Source organism: Odontesthes bonariensis, chromosome 10, assembly GCF_027942865.1.
Source record: "Odontesthes bonariensis isolate fOdoBon6 chromosome 10, fOdoBon6.hap1, whole genome shotgun sequence".
NCBI classification, from domain to species: Eukaryota; Metazoa; Chordata; class Actinopteri; order Atheriniformes; family Atherinopsidae; genus Odontesthes; species Odontesthes bonariensis.
Genome location: NC_134515.1, coordinates 25,390,768 through 25,410,011, shown reverse-complemented (window position 1 = coordinate 25,410,011; position 19,244 = coordinate 25,390,768). Strand labels below are relative to the sequence as shown.

The following is a 19,244-nucleotide window of genomic DNA, read 5'->3' as shown; positions in this document are numbered from 1 at the left end:
TTTAAGTCGTATGCTCACTACTTTACCTGTCAGAAAGAACAGTAAATTGACTTTGACTTCATTTCAACCACCCCACAGTATTAAATACAGATTTTTCTTTTAAAGCAGACCAGTTCTGTCATTCAGGATGCACAGCGCTCCCTGCCGAAGCACTAATGCAATCCTTGAGTATGTAGAAGCCAAAAACTGCGATAAGTCTGTGTGCATATTTATATAAATTGTTGCGGGGACAGAAATATGTACACGCTCAAATTATGGGGAGTCCCAGTGTGTTGCCATGCAGTAAATCATTACATTGTTAGGAGAAGAGAAGAAGATTGGGTAAGGATTGTGGTTGGAGTGAGGCAAAGTCTCTGATGTCCTTTAAAGTTTTGAAAATTCAACTATGTGTGTATATTAGTGTGCCTGTGTATCCTGTGAATGAGATCCAGTGTCAGGTTTCATAGAACAAAGTTATGAAACTCCCGGGAGGAATATCTCAAAGTCCCACTTGAATAATAAACACACCGTAGTTTATGTAACTGAAAAAGATATTGGTAAGTTGTAAGTAATTGGTGAGAAATATTCTTTTACTTTAGCTTTGTGGGCACAAGAGCGGAGATAAAAACAACGAGAGTTGCATGGCCCACTGAAATGCATTATAAGACTTTATCACCCCTGTGATTGAGTTATCCTCTTTGTTTTTTTGATGCAGATTCGTTCAGACCAGGACCAAGACATCTCAATTCGATACAGCATCACTGGGGTGGGAGCAGATCAACCACCCAACGAGGTGTTTAATATTGACCCTGTGGTTGGAAAGATGTTTGTCACGAAACCTCTGGATCGCGAGCATCGCTCCTCTTATCATGTGAGTACTAATATGGTGGGACGATCAATGAAATCTCCATCTTGCACCCTTACACTCGTAGGAACTGCAGCAAAACATAAAAAATGGAGAAATGTAAATTGGAGAATGGGGTAAATAATCATGACACTCACAGTCCATCACATTATCATAGTTTTTCAACAGCACTTGATGGAAAGGTGTGAACACATAAACCCTCATGGATACACACCAATTAGCTCTAATATTTAGAGCGCTGACAGATTAAGTTATCTCATTATAATGCAATGTTATGCTGAAAGACTTTGCGTTTTGTCAAGAGGATGTTATTTTAACATGCACTGCCCACTAGACCATTGTTCCAGTACACTGCTCCAGGACTCCCTGACCGCAGCTGCCTAGAACCAAGATAAATACTTCCCAGAACATTTCAAGGAATAAAACAAAGCCCACGATGTGAACGATCGAACATATGTACCGAAAACAAGCTTGAACCACAATGGTCCCACCCCACAACTCACATGACGCAGAGGATCTGCTGCCAGCATGACAGGACAGTCCCAGTGGTTCAGTGTACGTGACTCAAAGTAAGTTTCTTGGGCCCAAGGCTGTTAGACAGGAAGTGGGCAGAGTGGGGGGATGACATGCGGCAAAGAGCCACAGGTCAGATTTTGAACCAGGGCCATCGGCACTGAGGAGCCACAGCCGCAAAAGTGCGGCGCCTGCTTAACTAATTGAGCACCAGATTTATTGATTCACATGTGAGTTCAAATGAAAGTGTGAAATAAAATATGTCATGAGTAAGATTCGTGTGCTGTTGTTTTTTTTCTTCTTTGTCACTCATGTCTTTCACAAGGATATGAGGCAAACTCTGGTTTTCTCATTCAATGGATGAAGGGAACTCAAACTCTTGGTTAGTCACCATGGTAACTGAGTCTGTGAAGCCAACTTGTTCATTCACAGTTTCTCCAAATCTACCTCCTCCGAGGCCTGAACCACTTGTGAGACGATGAGAATTATTTTAGCATTTGCCTCAACCATCTTTACCGTAGATCAGAACAGAATGTTTGGGCCTTAATTAGACAATAATGACTAAGTCCTCAAATGTCACCTTTATTTTATATGTATTTGAAGATTCCGTCTTGAGTGATTTTAAGCAGGATGTTATTGACTGTCAAAGTAACATTCTCTTGGGGGGGGGGGATTAGCAAAGTTGCAAATGGTATTTATTTTGGGAGAATGCTTGTAGGTGTTATATTTAGCTGTGATTATACTTCACCTGCTTGGACTATATTGTGAATTTCTCATGCCATGCCTCTTAAGTCAGTATTGACTACTGACAAGTGTTTTTAAAAAGCATTAAAGCATTTGCTAACTTGAATATAAATCAGAGCTCAATTGAAAATGTTTTTACATTATCTTCATTCACACTCTCCAGTGTTCTAGAGCCTTTTGTGTCATGATAAGGTTGCCAAAGAACTATAAAAGACTGACCCATACCAAGGTTTCAAATCTTAGCAAACCGCATAAAAAAAGAGGTGCTGATACCCTGATTTTTTCACCTATACACAGAGCCAGACTACCCGTTGCTTTGATTTACAAAATCATGTAGAGCCAAATCCTGGCCCAGATTTAAATAAAAAGTTTATCTTTTCTTAGTTGTTTCATTGTTGGAACCGTTGTTTCACCATAACTTTCTGAGTAATGACATGCAAACGAACTAACTTTACAAATCACATAACTTCTTAAGCTGAAGTAATACTTTAATAATATTTTGGGTTTACCCAGGCTTTATTTACCTTGCAGTCATCCATCTCACAATTTGTTTGTGGCTCTGTTGTCTTTTTATGGGCACTTTGGTCCGAGTTACACTCCTGTTAAACTGGCAAGTCTAACCTTTGAGTTGGAGTTGAACAGATTTACACCCAAGAGAAACTGCAATCGATGAGGAGATTTGTTCAGAAAGGTGGGTTCTGCTAAAGCTGCCTAAGTTTGCTGTTGTGGAAAAGTGTGAGTGTGGAAGACAAAGTGAAGGAAACCGGACAATACAAGGGAGAGATGTATGCGCAAACAGATGGAGAAAGGCATTGCAGTTCAGTTTAAGGCTTTCATACTAGATGCTGTCAGAACAGCGCAAATGCAGTCAGATTGTTTTGAATGTGACACAACTGTTCTTCAAAAATCTTAATTAACGTAATTTTTTTTCTCTATCGAGCATCGTTGTCCGGGAAACTACAGCACACACAAAAAGTTTGACTTTCTGGTCTTTTCTTTTGTTTACCTCATATTTCATGCAAGGACAGAACAAACTTATGCTCCAGTTCTTTTTATTACAAAAGAATGAGCACTCTGAAATCCAAAACCAGCCATGCAATGAGATGCATTCTTATGAGGAAAATGGAAAAAAAAACAACTTGAAGCTTTTGAGTCTGACGTTATCTCTAACAAAATGCTGACTCGTGCCAAATGCAGAGCGCTCCCTGGTATAGTCTGTTTTCTCCCCCCTGCCTTTCAAGATAATAACTTTAATGTGGACTCAGAATTACATTTTACCTTCTTTAAACATGGCGGTAATCTCTGACTCCTGCTGTTATTGAATTAGAGTGTGGGTTTGTGCGGTATGGATGGGCGAGAGTGGGGTAAGATAAGGGGTCTGGCTCCCAGCCTGCTATAGCACAGCGATATGCGATGACAGCGCATGGTTATTGAGTGCAGGACGCATCAGACAATGCAGTGGAAAAAGTAAAGGCAAATTAACCTCAGGGAGACCTGGAGACGCCATTTTGTGGGAGGTGCAAATAAGAGGCTGGTGAAGAGAAGAGGTTGGGCAGCGGTGGAGAAAATCTTCACCTTACTGAGGAGAATGCTACTTCTTCTATTTCCTGCTACCATAAGCCTGTAAGGTTTTACATTTATCAGGCTCTCATGCTCCAGCACTGGCCAGGTAGCATTTTCCCAACGCAATTGCATTTCCATTTTTTCTCCCAGTTGCCTCCAGGTTCTCTGACTTTTCCTTTTCCTTCCTTTTGATGCATGTCTGTCATAACAAATTTGATGGAAGGTCCTTGACCATATTGTTAGGGTCAGGATGTTTATAGTATTCTTTTTTCTTCTTTTTTACTTTGTATGATCCAGGCTAAACCTCCCCAGTGTGTCAGCCTGACAGAAATATCGCTGAATAAGTCATGTTTGGGGATATAAACATGAACGAAAGTGAATCAAAACAGTTTTAAAGAGAACCAAGGATTTTATCTGAAATGTCACTTCAGTCTGTTAGTTTGACCTTAATGTAAGGAGAAAGAAAAGAAATCTTTTACACGGGCATTTTCCTGATAATTCTTTTTTTTTCTCTGGTTTGATTTTGTTTTATTTGGTTGGTTTTTCCTCTCCTTCCAGACTCCATAATCTGAAAAGCAGGAAGGTTGCATTTTACAGAGTGGATTCCGGCAATAACTCCATGTCCAGACGTTGTGAGAAATCCTGGTTGTGGTGATTTCATTGATCTGAGCACAGCTGTGTTGAATTTGAGATGGGCGGACTGTGTTTGTGGAGTCAGAGGGAAGTTAAGAGATTTTAGAAAACCAGACAGAACGTTGGCCAGAGATCCAACACAGTCTTCTTGAAACAGATACCTTGCTTTTACAACTGTGCCAACATCCCCTGAAAAAGGTGTTCCTTGTTTGGTTCCTGCACTGATAAAAACTTAAAAAAATAGATGTAAAAAAGGAAAAAGGATCTTTCCTTGTGCAAAAGCAATTTCTCTACAGAAAGAACATCCTGAATTACCTTGTTAATATGTCTGAGATTGTTGTTGAGGCTTCTTTTTAAAGTTTTTAAACTGCTTGAATCAATAATAAAGATCTTATCTGGCTGTGCAAACAAAAATGTTTCTTTTTGTTTTGACTTGAGCATCAAGGGATGCTGAGGAAAAACTCTTACTTTCACTTGGTTGGTATTTTATTTATGTTGTTTCTTCCGTTATTTTTTTCATTGGAGAATACTGGGGTTCTTCAGCTTGACTGAAAATGAATTCTATATTATATAGCAAACATCCACAAACATTAAAGCCTTTGACAGAGTAAATATTATTTTACACCAAGTATTTGTAGATAATATCCCAGTTCTGATACCACAAAATGGGAAACCCCAGGATCTTCTTTTCCCATGTCTGCATGGGCCAGAGCTCTTCTCAGAACGACACAATGTTAAACAGATGGTTTAAATTTATGGTAACAGCTATGTTCCATCTATCTTTAAAGGAAACTACATGAATACTAACATGCATGTTTTCCCAGCAGACGTTGCACTGTAACAAGATTAGCAGTGTTGCTCCGTTTGAATTAACAGTGGGTTTTAATTTTGTGGCAGATCATGTAAGTATATACATTTATGCACATGCAAAGACTTTGAAATGAGCCTGAAGTCAGTATTTGTCTTAGAACATCATCATTTAGTTGCAGATTACATGGCTAAACCTAGTACAAGAACTTACTCACTGTCTTATAATTTCTTAAATCTATTAATTAGTTTCTGGTTCCAGAATAACAAATATGGGCTGTAATCTGAACTAATTTTCCTCTTTCTCTGTCCACAGCTGCGAGCCCATGCTGTGGACATGAATGGGAACCAGGTTGAGAACCCCATTGATCTGTACATCTTCGTCATCGACATGAATGACAACAGACCCGAGTTCAAAAACCAGGTCTACAATGGGTCTGTGGATGAAGGCTCTAAACCAGGTAATCACCAGAGTGGACAGATGGGGCAAAAAAAATCAACAAGGGAACCATAAAACAGGAGCAACACAAGATAGATGTATTAGTTTGAAAAAAGTGAAAGAAATTTGGAGATGGGCGTACAGAAATTGGTTGGTGTTACAGGGGAGAATGTTGTAGTTAAAGCACAAGCGAATCTTTGGTAGAACAGAGAATTTTCCATTTCCCTTCATTTAGCAGACAGGCAGAGAATCGGTCCCTGCAGTGGCTTTATATTTAGCCTGGTGCAACAATGGCCGTAAACCAAAAAGGGTGTTCGTGCTGCAGGAGAGTTTGAGGATTAAATGTACCATAGTGTAGCACCACTGGGTAATTTTATTTCTAACCTCGGGCCAAAGATGAACTTACTTTGTGCAACCGTCTGTGAGTGTTATACTGATTGAGCCAGTGTTTAGAGCATCAGAGGTGTTCTCCAGAGGTGTCCAGGTGCTCACATCGTTTTGTGCCGAATACGCTTTCTTTCTTTTTCTATTTTCTTTTTTCCCTCTTGTGCAGCAGTTTTCGCTCCCTCAGCCCTGCCCCACCCCGCACAGAAGCCTCTGTGGCATGCATGACATTCAGCTGCACAATAATCATAGAAGAGAGACTTTTAGAATTTAGAGCTCCAGTGGTTTCAATGGAAGGCCAATTACAGACTTGAATTAGTTTGCAAATTAAAGAGTCATTATGGGGACATAATCCTGTCAGGCACAGTTTAGGATGCCCATACAAAGGCAGCTTAATGAAATTATTCTGGTGATGTGTGACACATTGTGATTCTTCATCTCTTTTTTTTTGTATTCTTCTATCTCCAGAAAAAAAAAGGGTTGGGTGGAGAACCGATAGTCACACCACTTGGAATAAAACCAAACACAGAGTCTGTTCTCTATTGCTCTCTTTTTCCCTCCTTCCTTCTGTTCACAAGAGCTTTTTTTCTCCCTCATACTCACTGAGAGGGCTTTAGAGTGCTCCCTCTTGCCGAGTCATTGACAAATGTTGCTTTGAAATGTAATGAAGTTTGAAATGGGAGCTGCGGTTACAATTATCCTCGGACAGGGGCTGTCACTGGCATGATATCACTATCTGTGGCAATTAGAATCAGCTACTAGAGAGGAAGAAAGAGATGGGGAGATTGGGTGGCAGGCAGTGATCCCACAGAGTTTTATGAGTGTGTGGAGGCTGGAAAGCGAACAAATGGAGCATTCATGGAATGATAGCGCTTATTCTCCTCAACAGATCTGTGTTTGCATACGAATACGAATACGAGTACCTTTATTCGTCCCACAGTGGGGAAATTTTGATTTTGCAGCAGCAGCAATAGATTAAAAAAAAGATAAAAATACCACAATAGTAAATTAATTAAAATAACAGTATAAGTGCAATAATTAAATAAAAACAGAACACTTAAATCATTAAAAGTGCTGAAAAAGAACGGAAAGAAACTGAGTAATGAGTTGGAGCTGCTGTAACAATCTGCCACTGGAGCGGCGCCATCTTGGAACCTGCATCGGAAGGGGCTCATTCACTTGAGAGATTGAAGCAATTATCAAACAAAAAGTAGAAAAGCAACATGCATGGATTCAAACTGCAAATGTATGTGACATTTAACAATGAATCACTTAGGTGTTTGCTGTTTGTTACGTTGACAAACTGACAAGAAGATGCGTTAACAGTCGTACCCACTGGCAACATTCAAAATTACTTGAGGCATATCGTACATATCGTACACTTCAACTCTATAAATATATTTCTGTACATGTAATTGGTCACCTGACCTTTAGTAGGGTTTGAAGCACCACTTCCCCATGTTCGATAATTTGTGCCTGTTCTTGCACGTTAGTTCCAAGATGATTGACAGTAAGTTTGAAAAATCACACTGCTCAGATCCCTCCTGTCAGAGCCACATTTACGTTACCTTTAAAATTGGTTATACCTTGTTAGGTTATTCATGACATTAAAGCAACCAGAGCTCAGTGCCTCCTTGAATCTGAAAAATAAAACATTATTTTCTAAATTGTTTCACAAGGTTTTTTTCTAAAGCACATACGAACGTTTCACACATCAGCCCAATCCTGTGGGAAGGTGCCACTTTGCGAGATTGCGTGCAAGTGCTACTGAAACTCATTTCCTCCATTTCACCGTGTCTGCTGACTGTGTCTCAGTGCTGCCCATTAAAGCAGCAAAGAGAGGAATTATTTCCATATGTCAACAGACAAGTTTGCATAGTCATAACAAGACAATGATTGACAGTGGAAACTTACAATAACTACAGTGAGAAGTGAACTTTTTATTATCTACAAAAGTTCTCCGAAATCACAGTTTAATTGCTTTATTCGATTAGGCCCTGATTTACTAAACTGGGTCAATAAGTGCGTAGTGCCGTGCAAAGGGTTGTGTTTTATGTTTTCTATTACCATTGGTAACTAATAGCACAGTTTGCGCTGACATATGTTGCCTTGAGCTTAATAAACTATTCAATATTTATCATTTAATGCTCTCCTCCCTGAATTTTGCCATGTGAAACTACCATAAATACATATGCAAGAGAATCAGGCACAAAGATCACTGCTCCCGTGCCTTACAGCTTGATAGTAAATAACACCAACAACATTTTAATTCCCAAAAAAGGGTATGCACCAGGGAAAAAGCAACAGTAAATCTGGGCCTGTAGAAAATACTTACAGTTAAGTATTAAAAATATACATTTCCACAAATGCAACCACAGTGTAAAAATGCTCTGTGGCATGAAACCCTGAAGGACAACTTCTCTAGTCCTTATTTGTAATCCATAAATTCATTATAGTCATCATTAATGTCAATTTTGCCAGAATCATTTAATACATTTTGTATACAGGATAGTAGATTAAGCAGAGCAATGCAATGTTCCAGTTAAACTTTTCTCTGGAAATCTGTTTGAGGTTGGTGTAATTTATTCTGTGGAAGCAAACGAAAAACTATTAATCTTGATTTTATAACACTTTTTTTAAGCAGTTTTCTCCTTATGACAAGATGAAACACCAAATGTACACGGTTTCAAAACTCTATGTAACATAATATCAAGAGTTAGCTAACATTAGCTTCTATAAGCTACTGCTCATACCAGTCACTGTAAAGTAGTAGCAGCCAGAAGAACCAAAATGAGTAAAGCTGTACTTCACAAAATGCTGTCAAATATTCTTTTCATCATCAGGAACGTATGTGATGCATGTGTCCGCATTCGATGCCGACGACAACACCACAGCGAACGGAATGGTGCGCTATCGAATCCTGTCCCAGACGCCGCACAGCCCAATCCCTAACATGTTCACCATCAACAGCGAGACTGGGGATATCGTGACGGTGGCACCAGGACTTGATCGAGAGGTTGGTCTTTACATGTTTTACACTCCACGAAATAACATGTGACAGTAAGAGGCAAAATGTGTAAACGCCTTCAGTGTGCTCAATGTCTGAATGAACTACAGCTGAATGAAAGATGCACCTTTTCTTTATCTTTATTGGAGAGCAGTTCCTGACTGCATTGTTTACTCCCATGTCACTGTGGGATTCAACTGTCAAATGTGCTGGGGCCACACACACAAACATCAACTTGTCCTTTCTTTTTCCATTTTTTACAATAAATTGTGTGCGGTCACCTTGTTTATGGTGCCCGAAAAGTTTTGACAAGATCCAAATGTGTTTATTCTCACAACATGGATGTGCCAGTGACAACTCTGCAAAGAAATCTGTGAGACAGATCATCCTCCCAAACCGTCACTAGTGACAGACCTATTAACAACACATCATGCTGCAGTGGGCTGCTCATGTTTTGCTGTGTGTGCGCATGCATGTATGTGTGTGTGTAGCAGAGATAGAATGGAAATATCTGCAATAGAATGTCCTTGACACCTGTCAGACAAACACAAAAACCCATATATTCACATCCACGCTCGATAAAACACAAGTAATGGGGGGGAAAAGCAAACTGGGGGTAGCTAAAACAGAGCTGGGTAGATGGGGTATTACCATAAATGAAGTACAAAGTGAGTGTGATTTGGCTTGAAAATAGGGTGATGGAGACAGAGAAGCAGGTTGAGACATGATGGTACCAGAGGGAACGAGCGGTATGAGCAGAACATGGACTAGAAATTCCTAAATCGAAACTTTGCTGCTCATTTTTACTGTTTGATTCGCACAGTGCAAATCCCAAAACCCCAAAAAGTAGCATTAAACTCCCACTAGCCCTGTTTGTACTTCAAAAGACATATTGACATAGTTATTTCCCTTGCCCGTATCATTTTATCACATATGATTATCCGGGTCAGTATCACTGTGATCAGTTTTCTCTTTTTGAGCAAATTTACAGACCACATGCTCAATCCTATTCTGATAATGCCACAACCTAACTCATCCCCTTCCTCTTAACCAAAGCAAGTTGAGGAAAAAAGCTAGAGGCTACCTTTACCTCCGAAGAGGAGCAAATTGACACGTAGAGCAGCATCACAGCTTTCCATACTCACTGACACATCCACTGACCCCACTTACCTAATTTGCATTACAAGATCACAGTAAAATCTGAATAGACAGTGTTAATGCTTTCTGATGGCTGGGTAAAGGCCCATGAACAGATGTCAGTACCCATATAACATGTCTTCACTGCATGTTAACTCAAATCTAAATGTGTCCAGGGGATCCCGGAGCAAGGGATGATAGGAAAGCATGGTTCCGGGTCTGCTTTTCTAACTTCTTGACCCTTTAAACATCTAAAATACGTCCTAGCATCTCAGAACAGAAGGTCTGAGATGTACTTTGTAATGTATTGGATTTTACTGACATTACGTAGGTAAAGAGAGGACAACCGATGGACTGGAAACATGGTCACGGGAGCTCAGGGTTCATTAATAGGCATGAACCAAAGCTGGGCCATGTGGTGCGATCCCACAGAAGAAGTGCAGTATGTAGAGCATGTTACAAAACAATAATGGTCAAACTTTGTTAAACCTTGTCTGCCTTGTGCTCAAGCCACTGCCAGGCTACATACTGTTGTGGCTCAGGCCAGGATTTAAAAGCTTTTAATTAGGGTTTGAATTATTATGCAGGGTTACAAATTGCATGGGTCAATGGTTACAAAAACCATCATGCTTACAGCTAAAACATTTTGTGGCCTTCATCTTTTACTGTTGATGTCAGGATTCCCTTTGTTTCATCATCACTGCTTGACAAAAAACAACAGCCTGGACAATTGCATGTTTTCTGTTGAGAAATGGCTGCTGATGGGGACAGTGCTTCAGCAAGAGGGATGTGTTCTGGCATCACAAAAGAGGTCTTGCACAACATTATTTAGGTATTTTTAATGTTTTGGCTAATTTGTATGTTTGTCCTGATATTTATATATATTTTTTATATCCATGTGTGCATCACAAATTCATACCTCTGCTTTCCTGTAGCAGTATTCCTAGAGAGCAGATAAGAAGTCAGACACCCAACTGAAGTGTCTTCACTGAATTTTCCCTTCATAGGATGGCCAATGGCTGTGCTTCCCAGCTTTACTTGTAGTCAGCACTTTGGCCCTTTGAAACTTTGACAGTTTCTTAGTTTCCCCCTCACCTTTTGGTCTTAGGTGTTAGAGGTGTTATGTGGAAAGAGAAAGAAAAAGCAGTTGCACCTCTCTCGCGCCCCTGCTGATTTTTTTATCCTCTCCTGCGCTCTTAACTTTTGAAATGTCTGCTTCCTCTTCTTTGTAAACTCCCACACTGATCCTCTCTGAAGATTCCCTCTGGTCTGCAGTGGACTTTTAAGAGCTCGTTGACAGTAACAGACCTCAGTCCTCCAGAGCAAACTGCATTCTGTGGTGTTGTTGCAACGCTGAAAGGTTTAGAGGATCTCTATATAATTACTCCGCTATCTAATTAGTGAGAGTGTTGTGGAACGCTCTACACGGGATGATGGGACAATCAGGCAAGCACAAGATATGGGGAATGGGCGGCGTCTATGTATAGTCATGTGTGTGAATGCGGGTGTTAATGAGAGTGCGTACAAGGTTGGAGTTCAGCATCTCATCTAGGATCAAGATGAGAGGAGCTGAGAGGAGCTGTCTAATCCTCCTGATGTGGCGTCTTGGCCTAATTGGGATATTTACTTGGTAATTAGCAGGTGAGAAAGAGACAGTGGGAATGTAATTGGGAATCTCAGTGACGAGACAAATTATCCAGACAGTCAGCTCCCGGGCTCCATCCTGCCTGCAGCCCATTAACTGCACCCTGGGACAGAAGAGGAGACAGAGAGAGAGCAGCAAAAAGAGGGGAGGAAAAAGCCTGGGAAGAGAACTGCATGGCTGGAAAAACACAAAAGCCTCTGAACACAGGAACACAAATAAAAGAATCGTTTTTCAGCTTCTATTGATGTGACACTGTGTCATTTCAAAAGAGGAGATGGCATTTTTTCCCTCACATTACTGCTTTACAGGTAGGCTATTAATCTCTGTCAGTCGGATCATTGTCTTCACATCTGTCCATGAGTGGTATTGAATAAACAGTGCCTGTGATGACTTTGATGACATGCTGTACCTATGGGGAGGCTTCACAGTGCAGCTTTCAGATGGTGTGACGTCTGGCCAAGTTCCACCGAGACGGTTTAGGCTCAGTCAAACGAAAGACCTCACCCTTTGTGATTCTGTGTTCCAAATACGATCACGGACAGCAACTATAGAACAGAACACAGGATCAGCTTTGTTTCCCCTGGGAACCACAGTCTCAGGCTGCTTTAAACTCATGGAAGTTAAAACAGACGAATAACTGCACACTCTTGTTCTGTCTTTCTGTTTCTGCCTTTCACAGAAAGTGTCCCAGTATACCATCATCGTGCAAGCCACAGATATGGAGGGCAACCTGAACTTTGGCCTTTCCAACACAGCCACTGCCATCATCACTGTCACGGACATCAACGACAACCCTCCCATGCTGACCTCCAGAACTGTGAGTTAGCACAAATAAGGGAGTGTGGAGAGGGGGGCAATTTAGAGACGCGGGAGGGGATGGGTTCAGAAAATAGGGTGGAAACGATCATGATGCTGGAGGAAAAAGACATGAGAGAAATGTATCTGAAGCAGAAGACGGGGAAGGAGGAAAAAATAAGGGCAAAATGAAAACAGTAAAATGAGAAAAGAAGTGAAGTTTCAGTTTAATTTGATTGTTGTACCACTAAATCGTTTTTTTTTTTTAAGAACATCTCTGGGCAATTTGAATACACAGAAACCTAAAAATTCCCTTTGAGCAAGTACTTGGCTACAACACTGTGTTAGTGTATATTGTTTTAGAAAAGATGTGCTCAAGGAAAATGAGGGAGATTGTTGAGGTGCACAGTGCTTACTCATATAGAGGACACACGTGCACACACAAACTCACACAATGAATAATTAATCCATATTATTGACTTTCATCAGCAAGGAAACCACAACCAGCAAATGGTTAATGACAGTGATATTTAGACTGATGATTGCATTACAGAAGGTCATTACTGAGAGCAAGGTAAAATTAAAAGACCAATGTAATATATCGCATGTTATTTAAGATATCACTAGTGGTGCAATTTGGCGAGATGATCACTAAATGAATTAGGGAGGCAGGAGATTTCCCTTTTGACTCACGCTCTAAGTATTTTTGACAGAGGTGCTGCAGGTTCGGCTGTCTAAAAGGAGCAGTGTCTCAGTCATAACTGAACTGATGCACAGACATGCATCAGTTTTGTTTCACAAAATAAAGATGGTAAAAATTGGAGCCAGGTTTCCTGTTCTCTAGTGGTATGTCAAGATGAAGAATTTTGCAAAGTGTCAGGGCTGTTCGAGGTGTCAGGATTATTCATGATGTCTGCGTTCCTATCAGAAGTGATGAGAGCATCGGCCTGTTGGGTAGATAAGGTGCTTAGCTCTGCAACTGCAGGAACAGCGGCTGAGGCAGCATCAGCAATATGTTACACGCTTAGCCCTTTGAGGTGGTAGCGGAGGAGTTGGCATTAGCATTTGCCCTGGGGGCTATTAAGACCCTTATGATGATGAGTTTGCACTGGCGGTAAGCATGTGTCGGCCATTGAGGCTCATCAGAGAACAGAGAAGCAAATGTACCATACAGAAAGAGCGCAGAGGATGAAAACCATGCAGAGAGGACGTGGGGAGCTAAATGAGAATAAGGTGAAAGAAAGCGTGAGCTGATGAGTGGACCACCATGTGGACTTGATAAAGAAAAATAGACAAAAGAAAAAGTGATGAGAAATTGATGTGAAGTGAAGAAAGAATGAGGGATTATTTAGTCCCGGGAGCAATTTTCTTCAGGAGCAGTTATAAAGCTTAGACATGCCTTGTAGTAAATCACTGGCTTCCCCTGACTCGGCACCCCCTTTTTACATTAAGATTCCCCCCTGATGGCAGTATATTGATGATAGTGGGCAATAATAGATTGATATTCTCTAACTGTATTCCAGCATGTTTAAGTGCATTTCCATCAGCGTCACAGGGAGAAGTTAATACTATCACGGATATTGATGATAAACTTTAGTGGAGGTTTTGGAGTCACGATGAGCGGAGCACTTTTAACCACTCCCTTCATAAATCATCCATTTTAGTGGGGAGATAACATAAAAGCCATTTTGTTGGGAATGCAGGCCATTATGCAAATATTTAGTGTTCGCAATAAACCCCATAGATCTTTCAACATGTCCCAGAAATACAAAGTTTGGGGAATTTGTCTTTAATGTTGATGATTAATATTTCATCACGCCTATCAGAAGCTGGCCTATTTTTCAAGTAGGCAAAGGGCAATGTATGCGTGCAGTAGTGGAGGCTCTGGGTGATCATTGCATAATGTCTGTGATTCAGACAGATGAGTTGAAATGAACAAAAAATCATATATTTTGTTTGTTTTTGCATACTCTACTGCAACAACGTTACTCATATGGTGTTGAAGGATACTCTGCAATCTGCCCAGAGTATTTCTCTGCAGGATTCTCTGCAGCGCCTTTTTGGCCTCCTCCCGGTTTACTTTTCACAGAGTTCATATGATGAAGTTCCCTGTCACTTCTCTGCTCTCTTTCTACCTTCCTTTGCTTCATTTAGCCTTTCCCCTCTGCCAAAATAGTGACAAATTGGCAAGGGTGCTGGCAAGAGGTATTATGTCAAGTGTTGTGAGAAAGCCAACTTTACTCTTTGCCAATCACAATAGAAAAAACTCCCCCTCCCTTCATGTGGTCCAGCAGTTGGAGACAAGATACATGATCACAGAGATGAAGTTAGAGCCTCTGCTTAAGGACGATCTTCCAACAACTCAGTTTTGAAACTTTCAAAGGCAGCAAAACTAGAACCACCGGAACCAAAGGAATGTTCATCTGCTAAATAAGTTAAGAGACTTTTCTACAAACATGGTTTAGGTCTTGTATATGCACCAGTTTTGACTTGTAACAAATCGCCATGTAGTAGAGCAACATGATTTGATTGCAGCACCAGTTCTAAGTGCAGAATACAGTTTGCATTTAGGAGTAGAGTCCTTTGTTGCAATTCAACACATGTCCAGCTGTATCTGAAGATAACCACAACAAAGTTCATCATAAAAATATGTCTTGAAAAGAGAAAAATTTAGCTGAATATACTGGTTAAATGGAAATTTACTCTTAAATACAATGCAGTGTAGCAATGCTGGGCTCTTCTGGAAAATGTTTGCATCCACCTCTTTCCTAGGCTTGAATTTGCATTGTCTACATTAGAACTATTCACACAGTTTGAGCAGAATTACAAACTAAGATTTCAAATGCTTACAAAGCTCAATGATTAAAACTTAATTGGTGCAATATTCTTTGAGACTCACAGTTGGCCTCCTGTACCTGTGTTTTCTAGTTGACATTGACTGTAGGATAAAAAAAAATTTGTATGCAAAATTCAAATGCTGCTATTTAATATAAGACTGCTTATGTGGAAAAAGATTTACTTAAACTCTGAATGCTTTTTGTAACACCCCCAACTCCTAATTTTCAGTGAAAAGATAATAAAATAAGAAATTTCCAAGTGCTGTACTGATAATCAGAGTTGTGGCAGATCCATTAAAGCCCTCGATCATAACAGGTAACACTTGCCCTTATCATGTGCTAAAAAAAAAAAGAGTAGGGACTCCCAAAAGAATGTAAAAGTTTTCTTTTATTGAATTGACATTGGGGAGTCCATGGACCAAATCCCAGTGATAAACTACACAAGCACACACATACAAAAACTCGCTCTGACAATAGCATATGACAGCCTGCCTACTTATCCAAGCAGGCAGTGCATCAAGACCACCCGGACTTGTCTGTTGTCTTAAGAATGTCATTGAGTCTCTGAACAGCTCTCCTGACGCAGCCCTCTAATCTGCCCGGTGCTGTCGGCTGTTTGCTGGGTGATGTGAAGGTTGCCAGGCAGGGTATTATGGTCTGTTGAAGTGTTTGGTTTGTGGCTTTGCTCTTTGATATCCTACACACACATAAGAGGCTCAGTGGCTCATCCACGCCTGTTACCCATGGTGACACGGTGACTGCATGGTGCTACATGCCTGTTGCCTCCAGATGAGTTTAAGGCATGCCATGCTCTGACCTCATGTCACTGGTTAAGACTTGATGGGTTGTTTATGGGGGTGGGGCAGCGGTCATCTTGGGTTTAACAGGGTTGCTGATAGAGTCAATGTCAATTATTCCCTGAGCCTGTACAGACAAATAACAATCCCCACCATAACAGACACATGACAGACGATGGCTCACTCCTCATCAGGCTTATCAGGACAAAGCACATGTGTTTGTACAGCACAGGGACAAGTAAAAACCTCTTATATATACTCAGACAGATGTTTTAAGCCTCTCCTAGCTAGCTCTTTTCTGTTCATCCATTTTTGTTCCTCCCTTGTCACTGTGGACTTCAAAGGAATTAAACATTACTGCTCAACAGGGATAGTTACAAAAGAATGTAGAAAACATTTAAAGTAGAACAACACCCCTATGTGCATGTGCTTGCTAGCGCACAAGCTGTGTTTACTGCTTCTTTACCACTCAGCTGTGGTGAAAATGCAATCTGTTATTCTACCTGAATGATAACTGTTCCCATCAAGAAAAAGGCTGAGTGAATCCTAGAAGACTATGGCCTCAGTAAAAATAAAGATAATGGAAGAGATGTTTCTAAGTTCACATGTTACTCTTTTTTTCTGCAGTTTTCTGGCGAGGTCCCAGAAAACCATGTGGATGTTGTTGTGGCTAATCTAACGGTTATAGATGCTGACCAACCGCACTCACCCAACTGGAACGCCATCTACAGGATCATCAGTGGAGACCCGTCTGGGCACTTCACCATCCGCACTGATCCGGTCACCAATGATGGCATGGTGACTGTGGTGAAGGTAAGATGCCAGCTCGTCATAACGTGCTCCGCCTCTGGTCTTATAGGAGTCCCGGTGGAAGGAAGTGTCATCTCTTTCTCTGTTGAATGTCAGAGCCCCCCTGGATTTAGGTGCAAGTTATAATGATACAGTGGACTACAGAGTTAAATGGGGACAGGCTGGGCTCTTTGCCTTTCATATGCCCCTTTATGTCCAAAAGAGGGATTGGAGGCTGCTCTGCCCTTCAGAAAAAGCTCATGCATCCGGCTCACAGACTTAAATACAATGGCTGGTGAGACCACAGTAGCAAATTAGGTATTGATTTCCCAATTACAAAGGCAACGGTTTTATACACTCATAATGTTCTAGCTGCTGCGGTAAATGACAGCAACAACAAAGCCATGTCTTGTTACAACCTGTTAGTAGTCGACCTCTCAGAGGCAGGTTGTTCAGAGGGTTTGAATCAATTATGGAGAAAAATGCAAAAAAGAAAAAGGCCAAAAACGCACACAATTAATTGTGTATGTTTTTGAGCCATAGTTGTTTAAGAGCCTTCAAGACCAAAATTTCTGTGTTCATTCATGAGTGGCCGGTGTGAAAATGTTTACCATGTTGCTGGCATTTCCAAGAAATAACTTATTTATAAAAGTGACCCTCAGGATCCACGGGTGTTTTCGCAGTGTTTCTGACTCCTGCGAGTCTCATCTCACATCATAAAATAATGTTAAAAAATAGCAATAACATGTCCTCATAATTCCCACTGCACCCTGAGCAAGGAGCACTTCTATTTTGCTTCCCTTCATTATCTCTAGATGACTGCCTTTAATAATCCATTCCATTCACTTTCGGTGAAACCAGTAGGCAGCTGGGTAGCCATAAGCTCGCATGGAGACCCATGGGAGGTTATCAGGAAATCATAAAAGAAGAGACAGGACACCCCCTGAGAGGAAACAAGCAATAGACTGTCTCAACAAATAAACAGAGGGGCTTTGGCTCGCTCTGGGAAAAGGAAGACAAAACATTCACTCCGGACAACGTGTGATAGATAAAGTCAAGAAGCCACAAGAAGGCTCTGCTTAGTTGGTCCTACTTTTACCCAGGCATCTAAGGCTGCTTGTACAGCCACATGGTATCACACTGACACCCAGGTATGCATCAGTCTGAGCTGCTGTGCAAACAAGACGGCTTCTCATTTTGCCACTGAGTAATAAAACTAGTTGACAAACAGGCTCACCTAAAAACATCCATGTAGAGTCATTTGGTTCGAATGAGTCATTAAGATGTGTAAATCACAGATTATGTTAAAGGTGCCATGGCATGAAAATAAATGGAGGCTTTTATATATTTTTATAGGCTTTAGTGGTCCCCTAATACTGTATCTGAGTTTTTTTCCACAAAATTCTGCCTTGGTGCAGAATTACAGCCAGTCCCAAAAATGAGCTTTCCTTAGGATCCTCAGAATGAGCTGTTTAGGGTCTGCAGCTTTAAATGCAAATTAGGAGGAGAAAGGCGGGGCAAAGCGGAGGGTGGGGGTGTGGCCTTTCTTACGCCCGTGGTACCATGCGCAAATGTTTTGTGAATCGCTATGGCACGTAGATGGCACAGCAGCCCTATGCCGTAAAACTAGCGAAACCTGTTGAAATGAGCTTATTTTGACAATATGACGAACTAGTTAGTGAACAACTTTCCTAACACAGTCAAACATCAAGCAAGTGCTACACAAGACACAGCAAAAAAGGCGTGCGTGAAGGGGAAAGCAGGAGTGAGGATTTTGACATTCTCATCTGATTGCTCTGGTTTGCAAAGATGCACGTAGCGCTAGCACTGGAACCATGAATGAATCATTATCCTGATGAAATGCACTGAATTTGCGGATTCATTGTTCTTCAGGAAGCTTGAAGTAGGGGGTTTTGGTCTAAGATGAGCGAGCTAACCATCTCATGAGCATGCAAACACCTCCAACAGCCCAGTTGGCAGAGATAAGAGCTTGCTAACATGACACACGTATACCTGATGCTATTAGCTGCATAGCTAACGATACAGACACTTTCTTGTGGTAACAAGCTATTTAACTATACTGTACATACAGGAAAGCAACACAATTATAGAGCGTTAAATTACTTACTTTTCCGAGGTCTGTAGTTGGGCCAAAGAGAGTTGGTACTGATCCAGGGTTAATTTTCAGACGTTCGGCAAGGCCAGCTCGGTATTGGCCCAAGTTCTGGAAACATTCGTCGGTGAAATGTTTGGCGCACACATACACAAATCTCTTCGGTTCTGTCGTCACTTTCCCAGAAAAAACTAAAT

General features: G+C 41.0%; 1 protein-coding gene across 1 annotated transcript in view; it reads left to right on the top strand.

Annotated features, from left to right (window-relative positions):
* LOC142389794 (cadherin-4-like) overlaps window positions 1-19,244 on the top strand; it is a 277,273-nt gene that overhangs the window by 231,029 nt on the left and 27,000 nt on the right. Inside the window, exons 6-10 of the mRNA XM_075474898.1 lie at window positions 695-850; window positions 5,421-5,565; window positions 8,771-8,943; window positions 12,396-12,533; window positions 16,773-16,958. Coding sequence (XP_075331013.1) covers window positions 695-850; window positions 5,421-5,565; window positions 8,771-8,943; window positions 12,396-12,533; window positions 16,773-16,958 — 798 coding nt within the window. The remainder of the gene's footprint in view (window positions 1-694; window positions 851-5,420; window positions 5,566-8,770; window positions 8,944-12,395; window positions 12,534-16,772; window positions 16,959-19,244) is intronic.